The following is a 17,128-nucleotide window of genomic DNA, read 5'->3' on the forward strand; positions in this document are numbered from 1 at the left end:
GTGGTGAGCAGTGGCACAAAGACTAGGTGGAGACCAGTAACTAGAGTTATACCTCAGTGGTGAATTCTGGGTGCAGTCCTGTTTAACACCTTCATTAATGATCCAGATGATGGGCAGAGTGTATCCTCAGCAAGTTTGTTGATGATGTAAACCTGGGAGGAGTGGCTGATGCATCAGAGGGTTGTGCTGCCATCCAGAGGGCCTCAACAAGCTGGAGGAATGGGCTGATTGCGCTTCTCCTTGTTGAACTACATGAGATGCTGAAGTCTGGCGAGGAACAACGCAGGCACCAGGACACTCGGGGGGCTGCCCAGCTGGGAAGCAGTTTGGCAGAAAAGGCCCTGGGGGGCCTAGTAGACACCAAGCTGAATGTAAGCCAGCAATGTACCCTTGCCACAAAGAAGGCTAACAATGTGCTTGGCTGTATTAGGCAAAGCACTGCCAGCTGGTTGAGTGATCGTTCCCCTCTACTCAAGGCTGGTGAGGCTACAGCTGGAGTATTGTGTCCAGTTCTGGGCTCCCCAGTACAAGAGAGAGATGGGACTACTGGAAAGAGTCCAGCACAGGCCCACAAAGGTGATGAAGGAACTGGAGCAGCTTTCCTGTGAGGAATGGCTGAGACAGCTGGGACTGTTTAGCCTGGAAGAGAGAAGGCTTGGGGGATCTTGTCAGTGCATATAAATACACAAAGGGAGGATGCACAGAGGATGGAGCCAGGCTCTTCTCAGTGGTGCCCAGAGGCTGGAGCAGAGATAGCAGGCACAAACTTTTTTGTTTGTTTGTTTTTACTGTGAGGCTGGCTGCTCACTGGCACAGGTTGGTTCAGAGAAGTTGTGGGGTCTCCCTCCTTGGAGATCTTGAGAAGCCATCTGGACCACATGACATTCAGAGGTCCCTTCCAACCTCAGCTGTTCTGTGATTTTGTAATAGTTCTGGGCTCCTATCAGCCTGAAATTAACTGCTTTTGTCTTCCTGGAAAGGGTCAGGATATGTCATAGGAGTCTGTGCTACCTATATGCAGAGATGAAAAACAAATATTAGATGGCAGTGAAAAATACTGGAGTGCTGTAAATTTGAAACTGGATTCTTCCTCTGTATATGTTACAAAATACAGGATAGACCTCTACAGAAGTTTCACTGAACACGTTAATGTTTTCAATATGAATCTTACGTGTGATCTGCACAGAGATGCTGGCTGAAATTTGTTCTTGCAGTGACTTTTATAATGTGTTTATTCAACAGGTAAAACGTTCTAGGAGTAAAGGAGGACTGGCTGGGCCTGATGGTACAAAGTCAGTGTTTGGGCAGATGTGTGCTAAAATGAGTTCCTTCAGCCCTGATAGCCTTCTGCTTCCTCATCGGGTTTGGAAAGTCAAGTTTGTTGGTAAGAGGATTCTCTATCTGCCCCCACTTTGCCCCAGCTGTTTTGCACTTATCTTTACTGTTTTCCTCTGGTTTTTTTTTTTGGAGGACCTGAAGAAAGGAAGGAGTGTAGTAAAACTATGTCTGTGTATAGGCAGCATAGCATGTTATTTCCTAACATATATAAAATCTTAGGAAATAATAAAGCTTTTAAAAGATTTTATTAAAAAAAACAAAACAACAACAACAAAAAAGAACCCCCAAAAAACCAAACCCAAAACACCCAAGATGAGTGGAAACAGATCTGTAATTGTCCTCAGATTCCAAAGGCAACTCTCTTACTTATAACAGGCATTCTGCAAAACCTAAACATGTTCTTCGTATGTCAGAATCTGTAAATAATCCTGGTTAGCTGCTCTTACTTTGAGATTCTTACAATTTACATGTCACTTTGAGCTTTAAGATGAAATACAATTTAGATTGAAGACCCATTGTACCTATTGTATGTAAAATATATATAAAAATCTACTTTAAAATGACACTTAAGAATCACGTTGCTTTGGCTTTCTTTTACAACCTCTATTGTTCTGTTTTGATTAGGGTTTAAAACAAAAGTGGTAGTGGTACTGTGGCAAAGTAGTAGTTTTGAAAGTCTGTTGTTGATAATCTTTCACAATAATACTGTTTACATGGAACTGGAAATATACAAACACAAAGGAAAGCATAAAGTGTTTTCAGAAGAATAGATAGGACAGTGTTGCTTTTAGCAAACTTTTGTTTACCCAGTCATCCCAGTGGAAGGAAATCCAGTTTATTTCAAGACTTAATTTAGAAACATTTTCGGAAGAGTGTGTAATTTTAAGCCTGTTTTCTTCTCCAAGGTGAATCTGTGGATGATTGCGGCGGAGGTTACAGTGAATCAATAGCAGAAATGTGTGAGGAGCTTCAGAATGGGCTGACCCCTCTGCTAATTGTGACACCAAATGGAAGAGATGAATCTGGAGCAAACAGAGATTGTTTCCTATTAAATCCTGCTGCCAAGTCTCTCTTACATATGAACATGTTTCGTTTTCTAGGTAATTTCTTACCGACATTGTGACATTCTACTTGCATTGTATGATCAGAATATTGGGAATCTATCAAAGAAATAATAATTTAAAAAATATACACTATTTAAACTTACAGGTGTACTTCTGGGCATTGCTATCCGAACTGGCAGCCCTCTGAGCCTCAACCTGGCTGAACCGGTATGGAAGCAGCTTGCAGGAATGAACCTAACCATTGCTGATCTCAGTGAGGTAAGTGTGAAGTTTCTGAGTAGGGCATAGCTTACAGAAGACAAGCAGACTCTAGCATAAGTAATTGTCTGGTGATTTGCTTCCCTGCTGTATATGTAATTGTAGCATTTTGACTAACCTTTCACATTTTTGAGCCAGTTTATAAAGATCACTTGTACTCACTGTTAAAACTGTAAGTTTGTCTTTCAAAAGTAGCTAAATAACCTATTTGAATTCTAGAACATTCTCAAATGCACTCATAGATTTGACTAGGTAAATATTTGTGGTCAAACTCCTACTTTCCAGTAAACCTTTCCATAGCTGTTACTGTCTGAAAATGAGTTCAAACTAGTACTGAAAATAGTCCACGCTATCATACCGAACATCACAAACTTTCAATTTCTGTTTATTGAACTCAGTAAATGTGGAGTTAAGAGTTAGGTCTTTGTTACAAAGAAGAGTTCCTTTTCAGCTACTGTCATCTAGAAATATACTTACCGTAAAAGCACTGAGTCATTTACTTGTTGGTAAGGGGATTCCTTTTGTATCAAAACAACCATTGGATTTTGTAGAGTTAATCATGTTTTAAGCTTTAAATCTATTTTCTTATATAACAGTTTCTTGGCAAATGCTCCTCAAAAGGATTGAAATCTAGAACACGTGTGCCCTCCAACATCCCAGCATAATGAAATTTTGTGTAATATAGTGAGCTATTTTACTGCTTTGGAATTCACGTAGGTGGGTTATGGTCAGACATTTGACTCAATGCTTTTGGTAGGTGGCACGTGATGCAGTGCTTTTGGTAGGGAAGAGGCACTGTTGTATAGTGCTAATAAACGGTTTTTAACTTACGGTTATTTATTTTTCAAAAGGTTGATAAAGATTTTATTCCTGGGCTGATGTACATTCGAGACAACGAAGCTACATCGGAAGAGTTTGAAGCCATGAGTCTCCCGTTCACTGTGCCTAATGCAAGTGGTCAAGATATTCAGCTGAGTTCCAAGTACACCCATATTACACTGGATAATAGAGCTGAATACGTGAGGCTGGCAATAAACTACAGGTTTGTTAGATAAGTCATTCATATTAGTTAAATGGGCAAGCATTTTATTTTGAAAATCTTTAAAAACTTTTGAACAATATGATTCTTTAACCTCTTATGTACAAATAATGTTTTCATGCGATTTGATTTTCATATTGCTTTTAATCTCTCCAAAGCAAAAAGATTAAACTTAAGTTTTAGGAAATAGCTTTTAGGAAACAAAATAAACTAGCATGCATGGCTCTAGATTTTTAATAGCTGTCCTGACAGAGCCGTTCTGGCAGCCAGTTTTGTGTGGAGAAATTCCCCATCCATCTAGTTCATCCTATGCAATAAAGTAGTAGGCTTGAAGCTTTATCTTCCATGCAATTTCTCATCTTCATATAGCTCTTTATGAAGACTGCTTTGGTTTAGTACTACTGCTCTCTTAATTTTTCCTATCATCCGTTTAAGTCAAGAGCAGTCCCAGATGAATTGTTCTATTCTCATCTAAGAAAGAACACTCAAAACAAAGTGTTCATACCCCAGACACCATAAAACAAGTGACATCTTTCTGCAGACAAGTAAATTCGTCCATAGGTGACAGAAGCTGAACAATGCACTAAAACGTGGGAAATAGTTCAGCAGTTGTGAAAATGGGCCTTTGGTTACTTAGATACCTAATCTAGACAAGTACATTGAAGAAGCAACTGTGGGCATCTTGTTATTTGAAACAGTGAACCCAGTGCCTGTTGTGCCTATTGAACTGTGGAAATTAGATGATTTTGATGAGAAACTGATTCATAGGTGTTTTATTCTCCTCACTGTAGTTACCTATTGTAGAGAACACTTGAGCCAGACTGTATCATCACTTATACTTGCTAGTTTGCAGTGCAATGTCTGCCAACAACTACTTGAATTAGTCTGTTTTCACATGTGTATGTACATGCAACAAATGGATATAGACTGATATTTAATGCTGTTTTTTGACAATAGAGAAGAATATAATTTGCAATGGATAAATGATATATAAAATATCAAATGGGTACTAAAGACTTGCATTCACTTGAAGAAATGTTTTTGTTCTCCTGAAAATTCTAGCTATCCTCAAAGGACACCAGCGATTTTAAAGCATTCTACAGTTAGAAATCTTTTGGGAAAAACATTTTAATAGATTTTTTTTAAAATGTATGAAGCCCTTGAGAGAAAAACTAGAACCTGAATAGAGACCATGTGAAAAGTGGATACATAAGAAAAACCTTGTCCTGAGATCTTTGTTTATTTTGGTGATGACAAGCCTGAGGACTGGACATGTCAGTGATGTGAATCTCTGCTGTTCAGAGCTCAGCGTCTTAGAAATTAGCTTGACAGAAGAGAGGGGAAAAAAGAAGGAGGGGGGAAAAAACAAAACACAAATCATGGGTGGCAACAGAAGCAGCGTAATGTTACTTATATATTGCTGTCTAAAAACACAGCAAATCCTTTTCCTCAGACATAATGTTTTAGTTCAAACCCATTTATCTTTTACCGTAATGTCTTGTCTAGTGTTGGGAATATTTGAGGGCACAGTCTTAAAGTACAGATGATCTTTGCCCAAGAGAAATTATTTTCAAATGGGGTATTGGTCTGTTCTTGCCAGGTACAGCATGTGAATAGTACTGGAAAGAAAATGTTCAAAACACTGGGAAATACCTCTCCCCAGTGAGCTTGCTTTGCGGTATGGAATGCTGTAGAAACTGGTACAAGTCAAGTATCAGGCATGATAAGTGTTTTGTTAATTTCCTTTGGCGCATAGCTGGAGACTTGAGGAGAACACCTAAAGTTTCCTTGATATTACAATAAATATTAGTTCAAAAAAATTCTGGAAATGGCATTCGCTGAATCTCTGGAAATGTGTGTCTGCAGGCTTCATGAATTTGACGAACAAGTTGCAGCAGTTCGTGAAGGGATGGCCCGTGTTGTTCCAGTTCCTCTACTTTCGCTCTTTACAGGATATGAACTGGAAACTATGGTATCAATTTCTGTTTTAATACCTCTGTCAGACTAACTTTTGAGTTGGATTCTTCATTTGTATTTTACTAATCCAAGATTATCGGATAAAAAAACCCACATTTAATACTGTTTACAGTGCTCACTCCGATTGCAAACGCTTTGCTCAAGGAAGGACTAGAAAATATTTTATTGTTCTCATAGTGTTCAAAAAGTTATTTTGATATAGCTGAGCAGTGAAGCAGTGATGTAATTAATTGCTTGTGGAAGTTTAAAAAGAAAAGAAAAGAAAAAGAGTAACAAAACCCCACCAACCCAACAACAATAAACAGAAAAACCCAACCCACTAAACAAATCACCAAAAAAAAAAACCCAACCACCCAAGAAAAAAATACAGTAAGACTACTGAGTTCTGAGAGCAGTTTGGTGGAAGATGAGCCCTGTATTGTTAGAGGTGAATTGGAGACATTCCTTTGAGGTAAATTATTTAATTCTTTATGTGATTCAGCAAGATGAAAGAAGCCTACTGTCCCTTGATGGGAAGATGTACATTTAGTATCATTGTAATAGGAGACTGTGTACAGCAGTTCAAATACCTGACTTCTCATTTTGTCAGCATAAAGGCTGATTAAATATTTAAAGAGAATGGAGGGAACAGATCACCTGCAATTGATTTGATCAGACTTGTAGCTTATCATTATATTCTCTTTTTCAGGTATGTGGAAGCCCAGATATTCCACTTCACCTTCTGAAATCTGTAGCAACTTACAAAGGAATTGAACCAACTGCTTCCTTGATACAGTGGTTCTGGGAAGTGATGGAGTCATTCTCCAATACTGAGCGATCTCTCTTCCTGCGTTTTGTGTGGGGCAGAACAAGGCTGCCCAGGACTATTGCAGATTTCAGAGGGAGGGACTTTGTTATTCAGGTAAAGTGTGTGGGATGGGAAGTGGGGCTTTTATTTTAAATAGCTAGAAGTGGAGGAGTAGCATGACTGCTGTGGTTTAACCCTGGTAGGTAGCTAAACACCACAAAGTCACTTGCTCACTCCACCACTGCCAGTGGGATGGGGGAAGAAAATCAAAGGCAAAAGTTTGAAAACTCCTGGGTTGAGATAAAGACAGTTTAATAAATTGAGTAATAAATCAATACATTAAAGTATCATTTCAATATTGTGATGTGGACGGTGAATGAAAAAATATTTTGCTGTTTGTTTTTGGCAGGTATTGGATAAATACAATCCTCCAGACCACTTCCTTCCTGAGTCATACACTTGCTTCTTTCTCCTGAAGCTACCCAGGTATTCTTGTAAGCAAGTACTAGAGGAAAAACTGAAATATGCCATTCATTTCTGCAAGTCTATAGACACTGATGATTATGCCCGGATAGCGCTGACAGGAGAGCCAGCTGCTGATGACAGTAGTGATGATTCTGATAATGAAGATGCGGATTCTTTTGCTTCAGATTCTACGCAGGACTACTTAACTGGGCATTAAACCAGAAATAACGTAAGGGATAGCTGTTATGAGCACTGAGGCAAAATGCCAAAATGATAGTAAAGCCAAGGACAGTTTAGGGCTCAGAATATAGAGTATGTAGTCAGAGGAATGCTAATCTTCTGAAAGTTGGGAAAGTGTTTGCTACTCATGGTAGGAATTAAGGGTTACAGCTTAAACCATCAGCTTAGAATGAATGGCACAGTATATGGGCATTTAACATTTATTTTAAGAGCTGAAAGTGGCCCCCCATAATGCTGCACTACATTTAGAACCTTTGTGTTTACTGAAGTGTTGTAAATGTTTATATAAATAAGGTAGTGCAGCATCCAAAAGGCAGTGAAACCTTTAATTTGTGGGTGCAGTAGTATTTTTCATATTAAGTGTTGTGTTCTGTGTATCTTGATTGTATATTGGAAATACTGTGCAACAACTGAATAGTATTATAAATATTTCAATTAACTTTACTAGAAGTTTGTTAAAATTTTTTGAACATTGAATTAACATTATTCCTTGAAATTCTTCTATAGATAATAAAAATGGCCAATAGTTTCACCTTCACCCCCTGGTTTGTATATTTTAGCTTATGCATTATTTATCTAAAATTTGATACCTTTCTGTGAACAGCATCATAATTCTTATCATGGAAAGTGTACTGTATATAATTTGTGCCATGTAAATGCAAAAGTTATAATTTCCCTCCAAATAAAATTCTGCCACAGAAAGAAGCAGTGTGTGTGTGTTTTAATGGCTGTACGGCTGTTACATGGAATGAACATTACTTCTACTCATCTGAGAAGTGTTTCTGCAGTTCATGGTTGTTGGTCAAACGCTGCTGCTGTTCAAGGAATATGCACCAATAGTAGGTGCATTGCCATAGAACATGAGCTATAGTGAACTCACAGCAAGTCTACATGACACATTAACGGCAGCGGTTATGTACACCTCGTTTATGCAGTTGTTCCTAATGCTGCTGTTGTCAGGAATGGTGAACTTGTTCTTGTGCACCTGGGAAAAAATCTCTCTTCAGGAAATGTAGGGGACTGATGTCTTCAAGTACCTTCACGTAGAAGAAAACGATAACATACATAATGACATACGTACAACCTTGTCCCTGAGAACCTTGTCGCCAACAGTATTTTAGTTCAGAATTGAGTGGAAAGTGATATTAAACTTTTCTTCAGTAATTATTAGGATAGTATTTAACCTCTTACAATGGAGAATTGATTCACTGTCATTTTTTAGTGCTTGTATATGACTTCTATTCCAACTTTAAATATTAACTGTGATCATGAAATCACTTGTCCTGAGACATACTTGGTATTTCAAAATAGTGGTGTTAAAAAAAGCAACGTTTTTTACCTTTGTTGCTGAATTCAATTTCTTCTGAATATCCTGAAGTAGAGTGGAGAGTCTGGTACAGAAGTGCTCATGTGGTTGTCTGCTGTCCTTTGTCATGGTAACACAGGAGCCATTTAGGCATCCAGCTTGATCGAAGAGATTCTGTAGTCAGCTTTTCAGACTTGATGGATGAGTCATGTCCAAATGCCACAAGCCCAAGGACTTGAGACCAAGTTCAATTGCCATTCTTGAATTTCAAAATCCATTTCAGGAGTGTACAAACTACTATAAAACACAATTTTTGTGGGGTGTGGGGTTGGGGGCAAGGAGGAACATGACTGTCAAGAGTTTTTCTTCCAAAAAAAATCAGAAAGGACCTATTTGTTTTGTACAGTAGCAGTTCCCATTGTTAATTTGTGGAGGAATGAAAGAAGGTTTTTAAGCTTCCTTCTTTGCTTTCCCATCCTAACGGAAGAGTCCTGGGTGCCCTATTACAGTGTGAAATGCTTGTCACCTATGGCCTGGCTTAAAATAGTTCTGAGTAGCCAGTTGTTTTTCTTTAAAAAGTCATTGTTTTGAGTATTGAAAAAATGGGAATAGCTCTTATTTGGCTTTCAGATGTAGGTTCTTGAGAAGGAACAGGACTCAACCTTACAAATGAGTTTGTGTTAGATCCCTTTAAAAGCAAAGGACCAGATGGTGGTTTGATTTTTATAATAAAGCTTTACAATTGTGAAATTGCAAGATAATAAAAGAAGAATCCCATGTTCAAAATTACTTTGTTTCCTGAGCAAATTCCCCATTCCTCTAAAGCTCCTTAATGGCTGCTGGACAGCTTGACAATATGGACAGGAGGTCATTGGGCCCCGCAAGGAGTGTAGAGAACATGCTCTCTATAACTTTTATAATCATGGTATTTGTTCCTAAACATCATGTTAGTCAAAGAAACTTTCAGGACAACGTATGTCTCCCCTGAAAGCATCTTTTTCATGTGCAAAACTAAACTGTGCAGCACTCTTCTAGGAGAAAGGGAAGCAGGAGCTTTCAATGACCTTATTGATAAAATGCCTTCTATTTTCAAATACGTAGTTTAAGGAAAATGTTCAGATGTGTAGATCCTGTAGAAGATCCTCCTTCGTGTAGAAGTTGCCTTTCAAGGTTAACCTTTAATTAAATCTTGTAATTAAAAAGTAAGATTTTAAGTAAAACATTCCATTGCGGTGCTCCTACTCGACTGGGGCTTGAGAGCGTAAAATTGGTGGAAAAGTTATTCTATCATCAAGTCACATCCTTACCTGAAGTGAAAACTTCAGTAAAAGCAACTCTGAATGTGACACGTGAACTGCTTGTAAACTGCTGCTTCAAATACTTCTAAAAGATTCTGCTGATTTACCTGTTGGCTCAGGTTGGGATACTGATGGCACGTCTGCAAGTTCATCAGTTGTGCATTTAGTCATCTGATGGCCAGAGAGCAATACAGTGCAAGGATTTCACAGAAACACAAAATATAATTGGCTCAGTTGTTTCCTGACTCTCATAATCCTTGACCAGCTCTCTCTGATGAGAAACTCTGTTCACATTGGGCAACTGGATACACTCACTACCAATGGCAAGCCTATGTAACGATGGGCTGCAACATTTCTGGAAAATAAAGTATAATCCTATCTTGGGCCTTTCTTATTCAACTGTAACGACTTTATCAATGTGTGGGCAAAAAGCGCCAGCGTGGATCAGTCTCGGTGGTTGGCTGAGTTTGTTTTCCTGTTTAGCAGCCAAAAAGGCACAAAATTAGGATGCTTGCAAATATAGGAGGCTGCTTTTCCTTCTCACTCTTCATGAAATGTTTGACCTGGGGCCAAAAGATGCCAGTTAATACTTCTTCTAAAACCAGCGTGCCATTGGTCTGAAAGGGAGAAACACAAGAATGACCAAATAGACAAGGCTGTGACTTGTCTTCCTAGAAGACAGACTTTTGAATTAATTTCTCTCTGTAAAGGTTTTCACTGCTGTTTTGAGGAAAAGATGCTATTTAGCTTTGGAAACTGATCTGTTTTGAGCAAGTTCTTTCCATAATTTCAAAGTGATATTTTTTTCTGACATTTGTTCTAATATGTCTGGCATTTGTGGCATGAGCATGTGATTTGTGAATCACAAATTACGAAACTATTCTAACGCTGTTTTGCCAGTAGAATTGGCCCATTAGTTAACAGATAAGGCAGGTTCACTTCAGTATGGCTTTTGGTAACTATCTCTTCGTTACTTTTATAAGGAAACTAAGGTCTCTCAAATGAGGTGGAGGTAAAATTGCATCTATGTGTCATGTTCCCTCTGAACCTTGAAAAACTTCTCAAGTAAGAATCCTGCAAGTGTCCTTTTTTTTAAATAAATTTCATCTCCTTGACTTAGAATCATCCCTAAAAGTAAACTGGAGAACAGGGTCCATGCCCAAAATGAAGCTGATAGGTGAAGGGTTGTCTGAAAGAAGAAATTAAATATATGAAACAGCTGAACAGCTGGGGGGGGGGGGGGGGGCAGGGGGACAGGTGGGATTTGGGCTGGCCTGGGTGAGTTGCTTTTTCTCCATGCTCCTGTAGAGGAAGGGATATTCCTGGGGGACAACTGTCTGGACAAAACCAGGAAGGAGATGGACTTATAAGTATGAGAGGAAGAAAATAGCACTGCACCAGTGGGCTGGCTGGTATGGTCTGGACGTGCTCTATCTTCTAATGTTCTCATCATGAACTCCCTTTTGTGTGTTGGCCATGTTTGTGTGTTCCTGTAATCAATCCTTCAGCAAGGTGCCTGTAGAGGAGCTGACAGTGTCCTTCCACACCTCCTTACAAGTATGGCCAGACATGATTTATTGTTGGTTGTGCTGCTGAGGAATCAGCTGTGTGGTGCCCTGTCTGGAGACGATTACTGAGGCATGGACAAGTTGGATGTCAAAATGTCAATAATGATGACAAGCAAGTAAAGAAGCACATTTATACCCTGTAGAGTGAAATATTCTCTTCAAGAGCAGTTTCACAGTGCTGATGTGTGTCTCACCAGGACTAAGTAGACAACTGAAAGACGTGTAGAGAGGCAAGAGAAGGCTAACTGTCTGTGTGTACATTTGGGGAGGGTCTGGCCTGCAGTCAGTACACTGTGGAGTTGGTTTCCATGTAATAACACCAGACACCATCCTGCAGAGATCAAAGCTGTGAGACTAGGCCACAGGACCTTCAGCCATGACTGAGGGTAGGCCCACACTGACAAGATTTGTGTGAGGTGTGTCTGACAGGCTTTGAACTGTTTCCAGAGGTCTCCATCTGCAGGTGTGGACCAGATTTTCTGTCTGGGGAGTGGGCTAGACTGGCAATTCACGCTCACATACTGGATACTGTCTTTTCTAGATACACGAAGCTGTGGCCTGCATCTTCTCAAAGAACACTGGGATTAAGAAGGAAACGATTAATTGTCCGTGGTTATCCAAAGCAAGTTTAGAAGAAACAGTAGCAATACTTGACACCCACCCACCACCACAATTTTGTAACCATAAAGACAGTTTACCACCATAATCATCAGTCCAGGCAGGTCAAGAATTTGAGTTAATAGGAGTTTTTAAAATCTTGTTAGACATCTCTTGGTGATGATCTGACAATTATTGATCTACCCTCAGTCAGGCAGCTGTCCAAACCATTCTGTTGAGTCCTTTCAGCTTATTTGTTATTCCTGCAGTGCTTTATTCTTTATCTCCAAAATGTATTTCTGGTAAGTAGGATAGACTCAGCAACGGCACCCTCTTCATCATGTTCTAACCAAGGTGCCTTAAGACATCCAAACTTACTGCAGACAAAACCCTTTAACTCCCATCAGGATTAAGTGAAGACACTGAAACTTTTCAGCTTTTCCATTGTGGACCTGCATTGGCTCAACAGGATCTTTTCTTCTTTAGTAACACCTTAACCAGATGCTAATTCTGCTGCTCACACAGCTCTCCCTGACTCCATCAGGGCTTGGTGATTTATCCCATGGAGCAAGATAAAGATGCACTGCAGCTCAGTGCTGCAGGAGTCTCCTGGTGCCTTCCTGCAGCGGTGTTTTTGGTTTATGGACTTACGGCACAGCTGCTCTCACCTAAATCAACTGCTAACCCTCTGCTGCCAGCTCTGTTTAACACAGCAGCGTAGATATACCTGTCAGCCTTGTGGGAGAAAATAGATGGTGGAGCAACAAAGCAGCAGCACATGGCAGTCTTCCAAGCAGCTCTGGAAGTAGCAGATGAGTTAAGCCATCACATTTGTATTTTGTTTCTCAAGAAACACTTTTGCACTAAAATCCTCTGCCCTGAGGTTGCTACTGGTTGTTTTTTGATGGGATCATTTCCTTCTTCTGGTTCATAAGTTGGCCCTGTAACCATTTGCATTGGCCCAGTGGGATGGGAAGGGAAGAAGGGAGAACAAGCAGCAGGCGAGAGCAAGCACCTCTAAAACGTCCCTGCCCTCGAGTCCTCCCTATCATTCCTCTTTAGCAACCCCCTGAGACTGTAGGGATCATCCAAAATGTTTGCCCTCCTCCAGACTCCATGGGATAACCATGCATGATCGGGGCAGGGGGCTGGAAAGTCCAGCTTCAAGGCTTCTGCTGTCAGAGGAGAAATGCCACTGCCCCATGGCATGGATAATGAGATGTTGTGTAAACTCATTTAACTAAGAGTAACTTGCTCAAATGATTACAGTGGGAAAAGCAAATATTGTTAAACCCAGTGTGAGGTTAGTTACTGGCTGTTCTGGAGTCTTTATGAAGATGATCTAAATTTTTTATTGTGACAATATTGACAATTCCAGGGGGAAAGTGCAATCCTGTGGCCAGGTAGTTTGTCTTTCTAGTTTGTTATGCACAAATCCAAATTAACTGCTGTGAAAATGGTGACTACTTTGGATGGCAGCAATCTGTTTAAACATTTTTGTGCACTGTAAGAAGATTTAAATATTGTGCATTGTATGTGTCAGAAAGGCCTTGCAAGTAAGAAACACATTTGGTATAAAATTCTACATAAAAAAGGCAGGTATGACTCTGGATGACATTGGTCTTGGCTCCAGGTACAAGCAATTTTGGTTTCAGCCCCTGGGCTTGCCTCTCAGTCTTGGTTCTACAACTAGAACTGCCTGCATGCCACAGGATGTCAAAACAATTTTGATGTCTGCTTTCAAGATGGCCTTGCTTTGATCGCAGGCAGTTTGCAATGGTGTTAAGAAACCTTTGTATGACCATGACCAGCAGAGAAGTGTTTGGGAGGTTTTCAAGCTTCCTCTGTGGTTAAGGCACAGGACTGGGAGTCAGGAGATCAAAGTCCCTGCATTGTACAGAAATGCTATTTCAACACATAGGCTGCATTGATAGGAGTGATCTCATAGGAGTGCTACATGCACTTCTTTGATGGGGCCAATGAGTTGTTCCCTCCAGCCAGTGCATGGTGGAGAACTGGCTCGTCCCACCTACAGAAGGCTGCCGATTGGAACAGGGAGCAAGGACGAGCAGCACCTCACTGCTCTGGTAAAACGTACACTGCTGTGTCCATGAAGGTAGCTTCAAGTGGTGAGCACGGAGCGGGCAGAGGGAAGGGCAGTGATGGCTGCGACTGCTTGGGTCACATTGTGTCACGAGAGCTGGGAGGGATGTAGTCAGCATAACCCCAGGCAAGAAATGCAAATGGCACTGCCCTTAGATGTTTTTAAACAAATGAATGTTGGGGTATTGTTTGCCAAAGATCTAATAATTAGAGAATGGGGAGATGACTAACGGAAAATGGTTTGAGAAAATATTTTTGTGCAGTAACAGGCTACAGAAATAGCTCACGAGCTCAAAATGTGCTTTGGGATATCTGTCTGTTTTATGCAGGGCTTTAAAGATGGAACAGGGGAGGACAAAATCCCTAACTAGAGTTTGCTTATGGGCTGTTTAATTTGAAAGATAGCTGTACAATCTGTTTCTTTCCATTTGGGAGTGATACAAACCTTGTTATCATCTTCTTAACTCTCACAGAATAGTGACGATTGCTGCCAAGACCTTACTGGAGATGGTAAAACAACTGCCTTGTAGCACCTCTGGGAGATTCAGGATATTTTGTGGTCTCAAAGCTATTCTGAGACAGTAGTGTTTGCAGCAGTACTCAGGGCACCCTCTATACATCAGAGCCTAGATCCAGCATCCCATCTGCTTTTAGGAAAGATGTGTTTTGCAGCTACTGAGCACTCATTTGTTGACATGGCTGGTTTTGGGGTCATTTTCCTGAGATTTCAGTAACTTGTCTTGCCTGAAGAAGATGTCAGATCCTACTAATAACATCACGTTTATGGTACTGCTATGTTGGGAGGGATTGCAAGGCATCTTCTCTGGGTTAAACATCACCTTGCTTGAAGAGCCAGCTTGGAGATGACTGACTGCTCTGAGAAGGGGCTATACCTATATGGGGGTGGACAAAATGTGGCCATAATAATGAGATAAATAATTCTGAGGACAGAGAAGAAAAGGAGACACGAAAGATGGTGCAAGAATGAAAGAAGAATTGGAGGTACCTTTTAACACCTTGACTTCATCTGAGTCTCCTTGTTTAGGTTAGAGCAAGATGTAGCCACTGAGCTCACTGGGGTCCTCTAAGAAGATCCTGCCACAAATTGCAGCTTACAGATTTGAGCAGTGAATGTGGTGATGTACACATAGCCTACTCATGGCTTTTAATATTTATCTATTTATTTATTTATTTATATTTTTGCAGGACTGTGTTAAAAAAAGCAGTGGGAATAGATGAAAATTATGTCCCCTTGGTCTTGCAAAAGCTTAAAAAAATCATGTCCTTGCCTTCCAAACTCACTATGCTACTTTCAATACTAACTGGTCTCAGTTGGCAAAACTACTTGCTGTTGGCCGAAGGTCCTGGGCAACCTGCTTTAGGTGGCCCTGCTTCTTCAGGCCATTGGACCAGGTGACCTCTAGACATCCCTGCCAACCTCATCCATTCTGTGATTCTGCGATTTTCTGTTTTCTGTTTTTTTTTTTTTTTCTTTTCTTTTTCCCCATAGGTGTGTATTGAGTAGGCAAGCTCCAGAAGATGAGCTCCCAAGGGCATCTGGGATTTTTGCATGGCAGAGAACTTTCATCTGGAGAATTATGAATTATCATGAAGTGAAATGATGCTTTCCTACCACTGAGATGGACCTTGGTTTTTCAATGTTGGGAAGGTCTTAGCACCCTGTGTGAAGAAATCCATTCTTCAGAGATGAGCATTTCCATGCAAATCAGAAATGTGTTGTTGGTTATGGTCTACAGAGAATACTCCTTCAGGTGATGCAGATCTGGTTATCTTTTGGCATGGCTTTTGATGTGATAGATTTACATAGGCAAATAGTATTTTTACTAAATTGTTCAACAGTCATTATAGCCCTGCAGTTTTCTGTCATAGGATTCTGGATCCTTAAAGAAGTGAAGGGCCCATGTTAACCACGATGAATTAGCTCTTGAAGAGACATGACAGTCTGTGACTAGCAAAACTAAAAAATAAAAAAAATACAAACAATATAGAAGATAGAAAAGGAAGAGAAGCCAAAAATAACCAGTGGGCACTGCTGCATCTGGAACTTTTAACAGCTTGGTTCCATTCCCAAAGATAAGGGTGCTCCTTTCCCAGGTAGATTAAAAAGTCAGAAACAAAAACTGTGAAGTGAATTGAATGACTTGTGAAATCCACCTCTGTTCAGGTATGATGTGTGGACGAGGGTTTATGGTGTGATGTTCTTACAGGATAGTTCATGGGACTCAGCTATGCATTAAGGATGCTGGAGAGAAAATTCTTCTCACCAGCCTGGCAAATGTTGTGTTAAACCCTGCAAGGGCTGGAGCTGTTTCTGCTCAACCAGGTTAGCATGATGGATTCTGTGAAAAGGGACAGGGACACGATAGGTTATGTGTAATGTTATAGCTTTCCTAGCAGAATCATATATAATGTTTGTATAAATCATACGTATTTATGGAAAAAATAATAAAGGAAGAGAATACATAACTTTGATGGGAAGAAGAAACCTTGTCAACCACTGTTATACTTCATTGAAAAATGCCTTCTTTTACAAAATTTCAGAAAATTTCCCAGTTTAAGCAAGCTAGTTTCACATTTGCTGTAGACAAAACCTATGCTCTGCCTGGCACATGATAATAATGACACCATAACCCTATTTAACTGAGGTTCAATCACTCTTCTGGAGTAATTATGTCTCTTGCTCTACTGCAGATCATCTCTGGGTGGGGAACTGGAGAGGAGGCACACACCGTTATTCTGGACTATATGTGGGGATGGGCATAGGCGCATAGAGACGGGTGTGGAGCTATGCAGCAGTTGTTTCTCAATGGAGATAAGGTATTGGCACAAATGAAGGTTTATGTTTGTAATTGCCTCAGCTGAGTTATGATTAACCCAAAGGATATGGGATGACTTTTGAAAATGAAACTCCCTTTATACAACGAGTACCGTCTCATGCTTTTTCTGATGTATGTGCTCATGCGTAATAGGGTGTTTGATCTTGAAATTGCTTCTTATACAGTGACTTAAAGGTCCTAACAGCCCTCTTGGCTGCTCTCCTACCCTTGTGTCCCTGAAACAAGCCATA

General features: G+C 40.2%; 1 protein-coding gene across 4 annotated transcripts in view; it reads left to right on the forward strand.

Moving 5' to 3' along the window:
• Positions 1 to 7,866, forward strand: part of HERC2 (HECT and RLD domain containing E3 ubiquitin protein ligase 2) — a 115,026-nt gene extending 107,160 nt beyond the window's left edge. For all 4 annotated transcript variants that reach the window (XM_040535518.1, XM_040535524.1, XM_040535509.1 and 1 more), the window contains 7 exons: positions 1,243 to 1,384; positions 2,244 to 2,438; positions 2,548 to 2,660; positions 3,512 to 3,702; positions 5,566 to 5,671; positions 6,365 to 6,577; positions 6,873 to 7,866. In XM_040535518.1, coding sequence (XP_040391452.1) covers positions 1,243 to 1,384; positions 2,244 to 2,438; positions 2,548 to 2,660; positions 3,512 to 3,702; positions 5,566 to 5,671; positions 6,365 to 6,577; positions 6,873 to 7,145 — 1,233 coding nt within the window. In that variant the 3' untranslated portion in view covers positions 7,146 to 7,866. The remainder of the gene's footprint in view (positions 1 to 1,242; positions 1,385 to 2,243; positions 2,439 to 2,547; positions 2,661 to 3,511; positions 3,703 to 5,565; positions 5,672 to 6,364; positions 6,578 to 6,872) is intronic.
• Positions 7,867 to 17,128: the final 9,262 nt, after the last annotated feature.

The sequence above is a fragment of the Cygnus olor genome, chromosome 1 (genome assembly GCF_009769625.2).
Source record: "Cygnus olor isolate bCygOlo1 chromosome 1, bCygOlo1.pri.v2, whole genome shotgun sequence".
Classification (NCBI taxonomy): Eukaryota; Metazoa; Chordata; class Aves; order Anseriformes; family Anatidae; genus Cygnus; species Cygnus olor.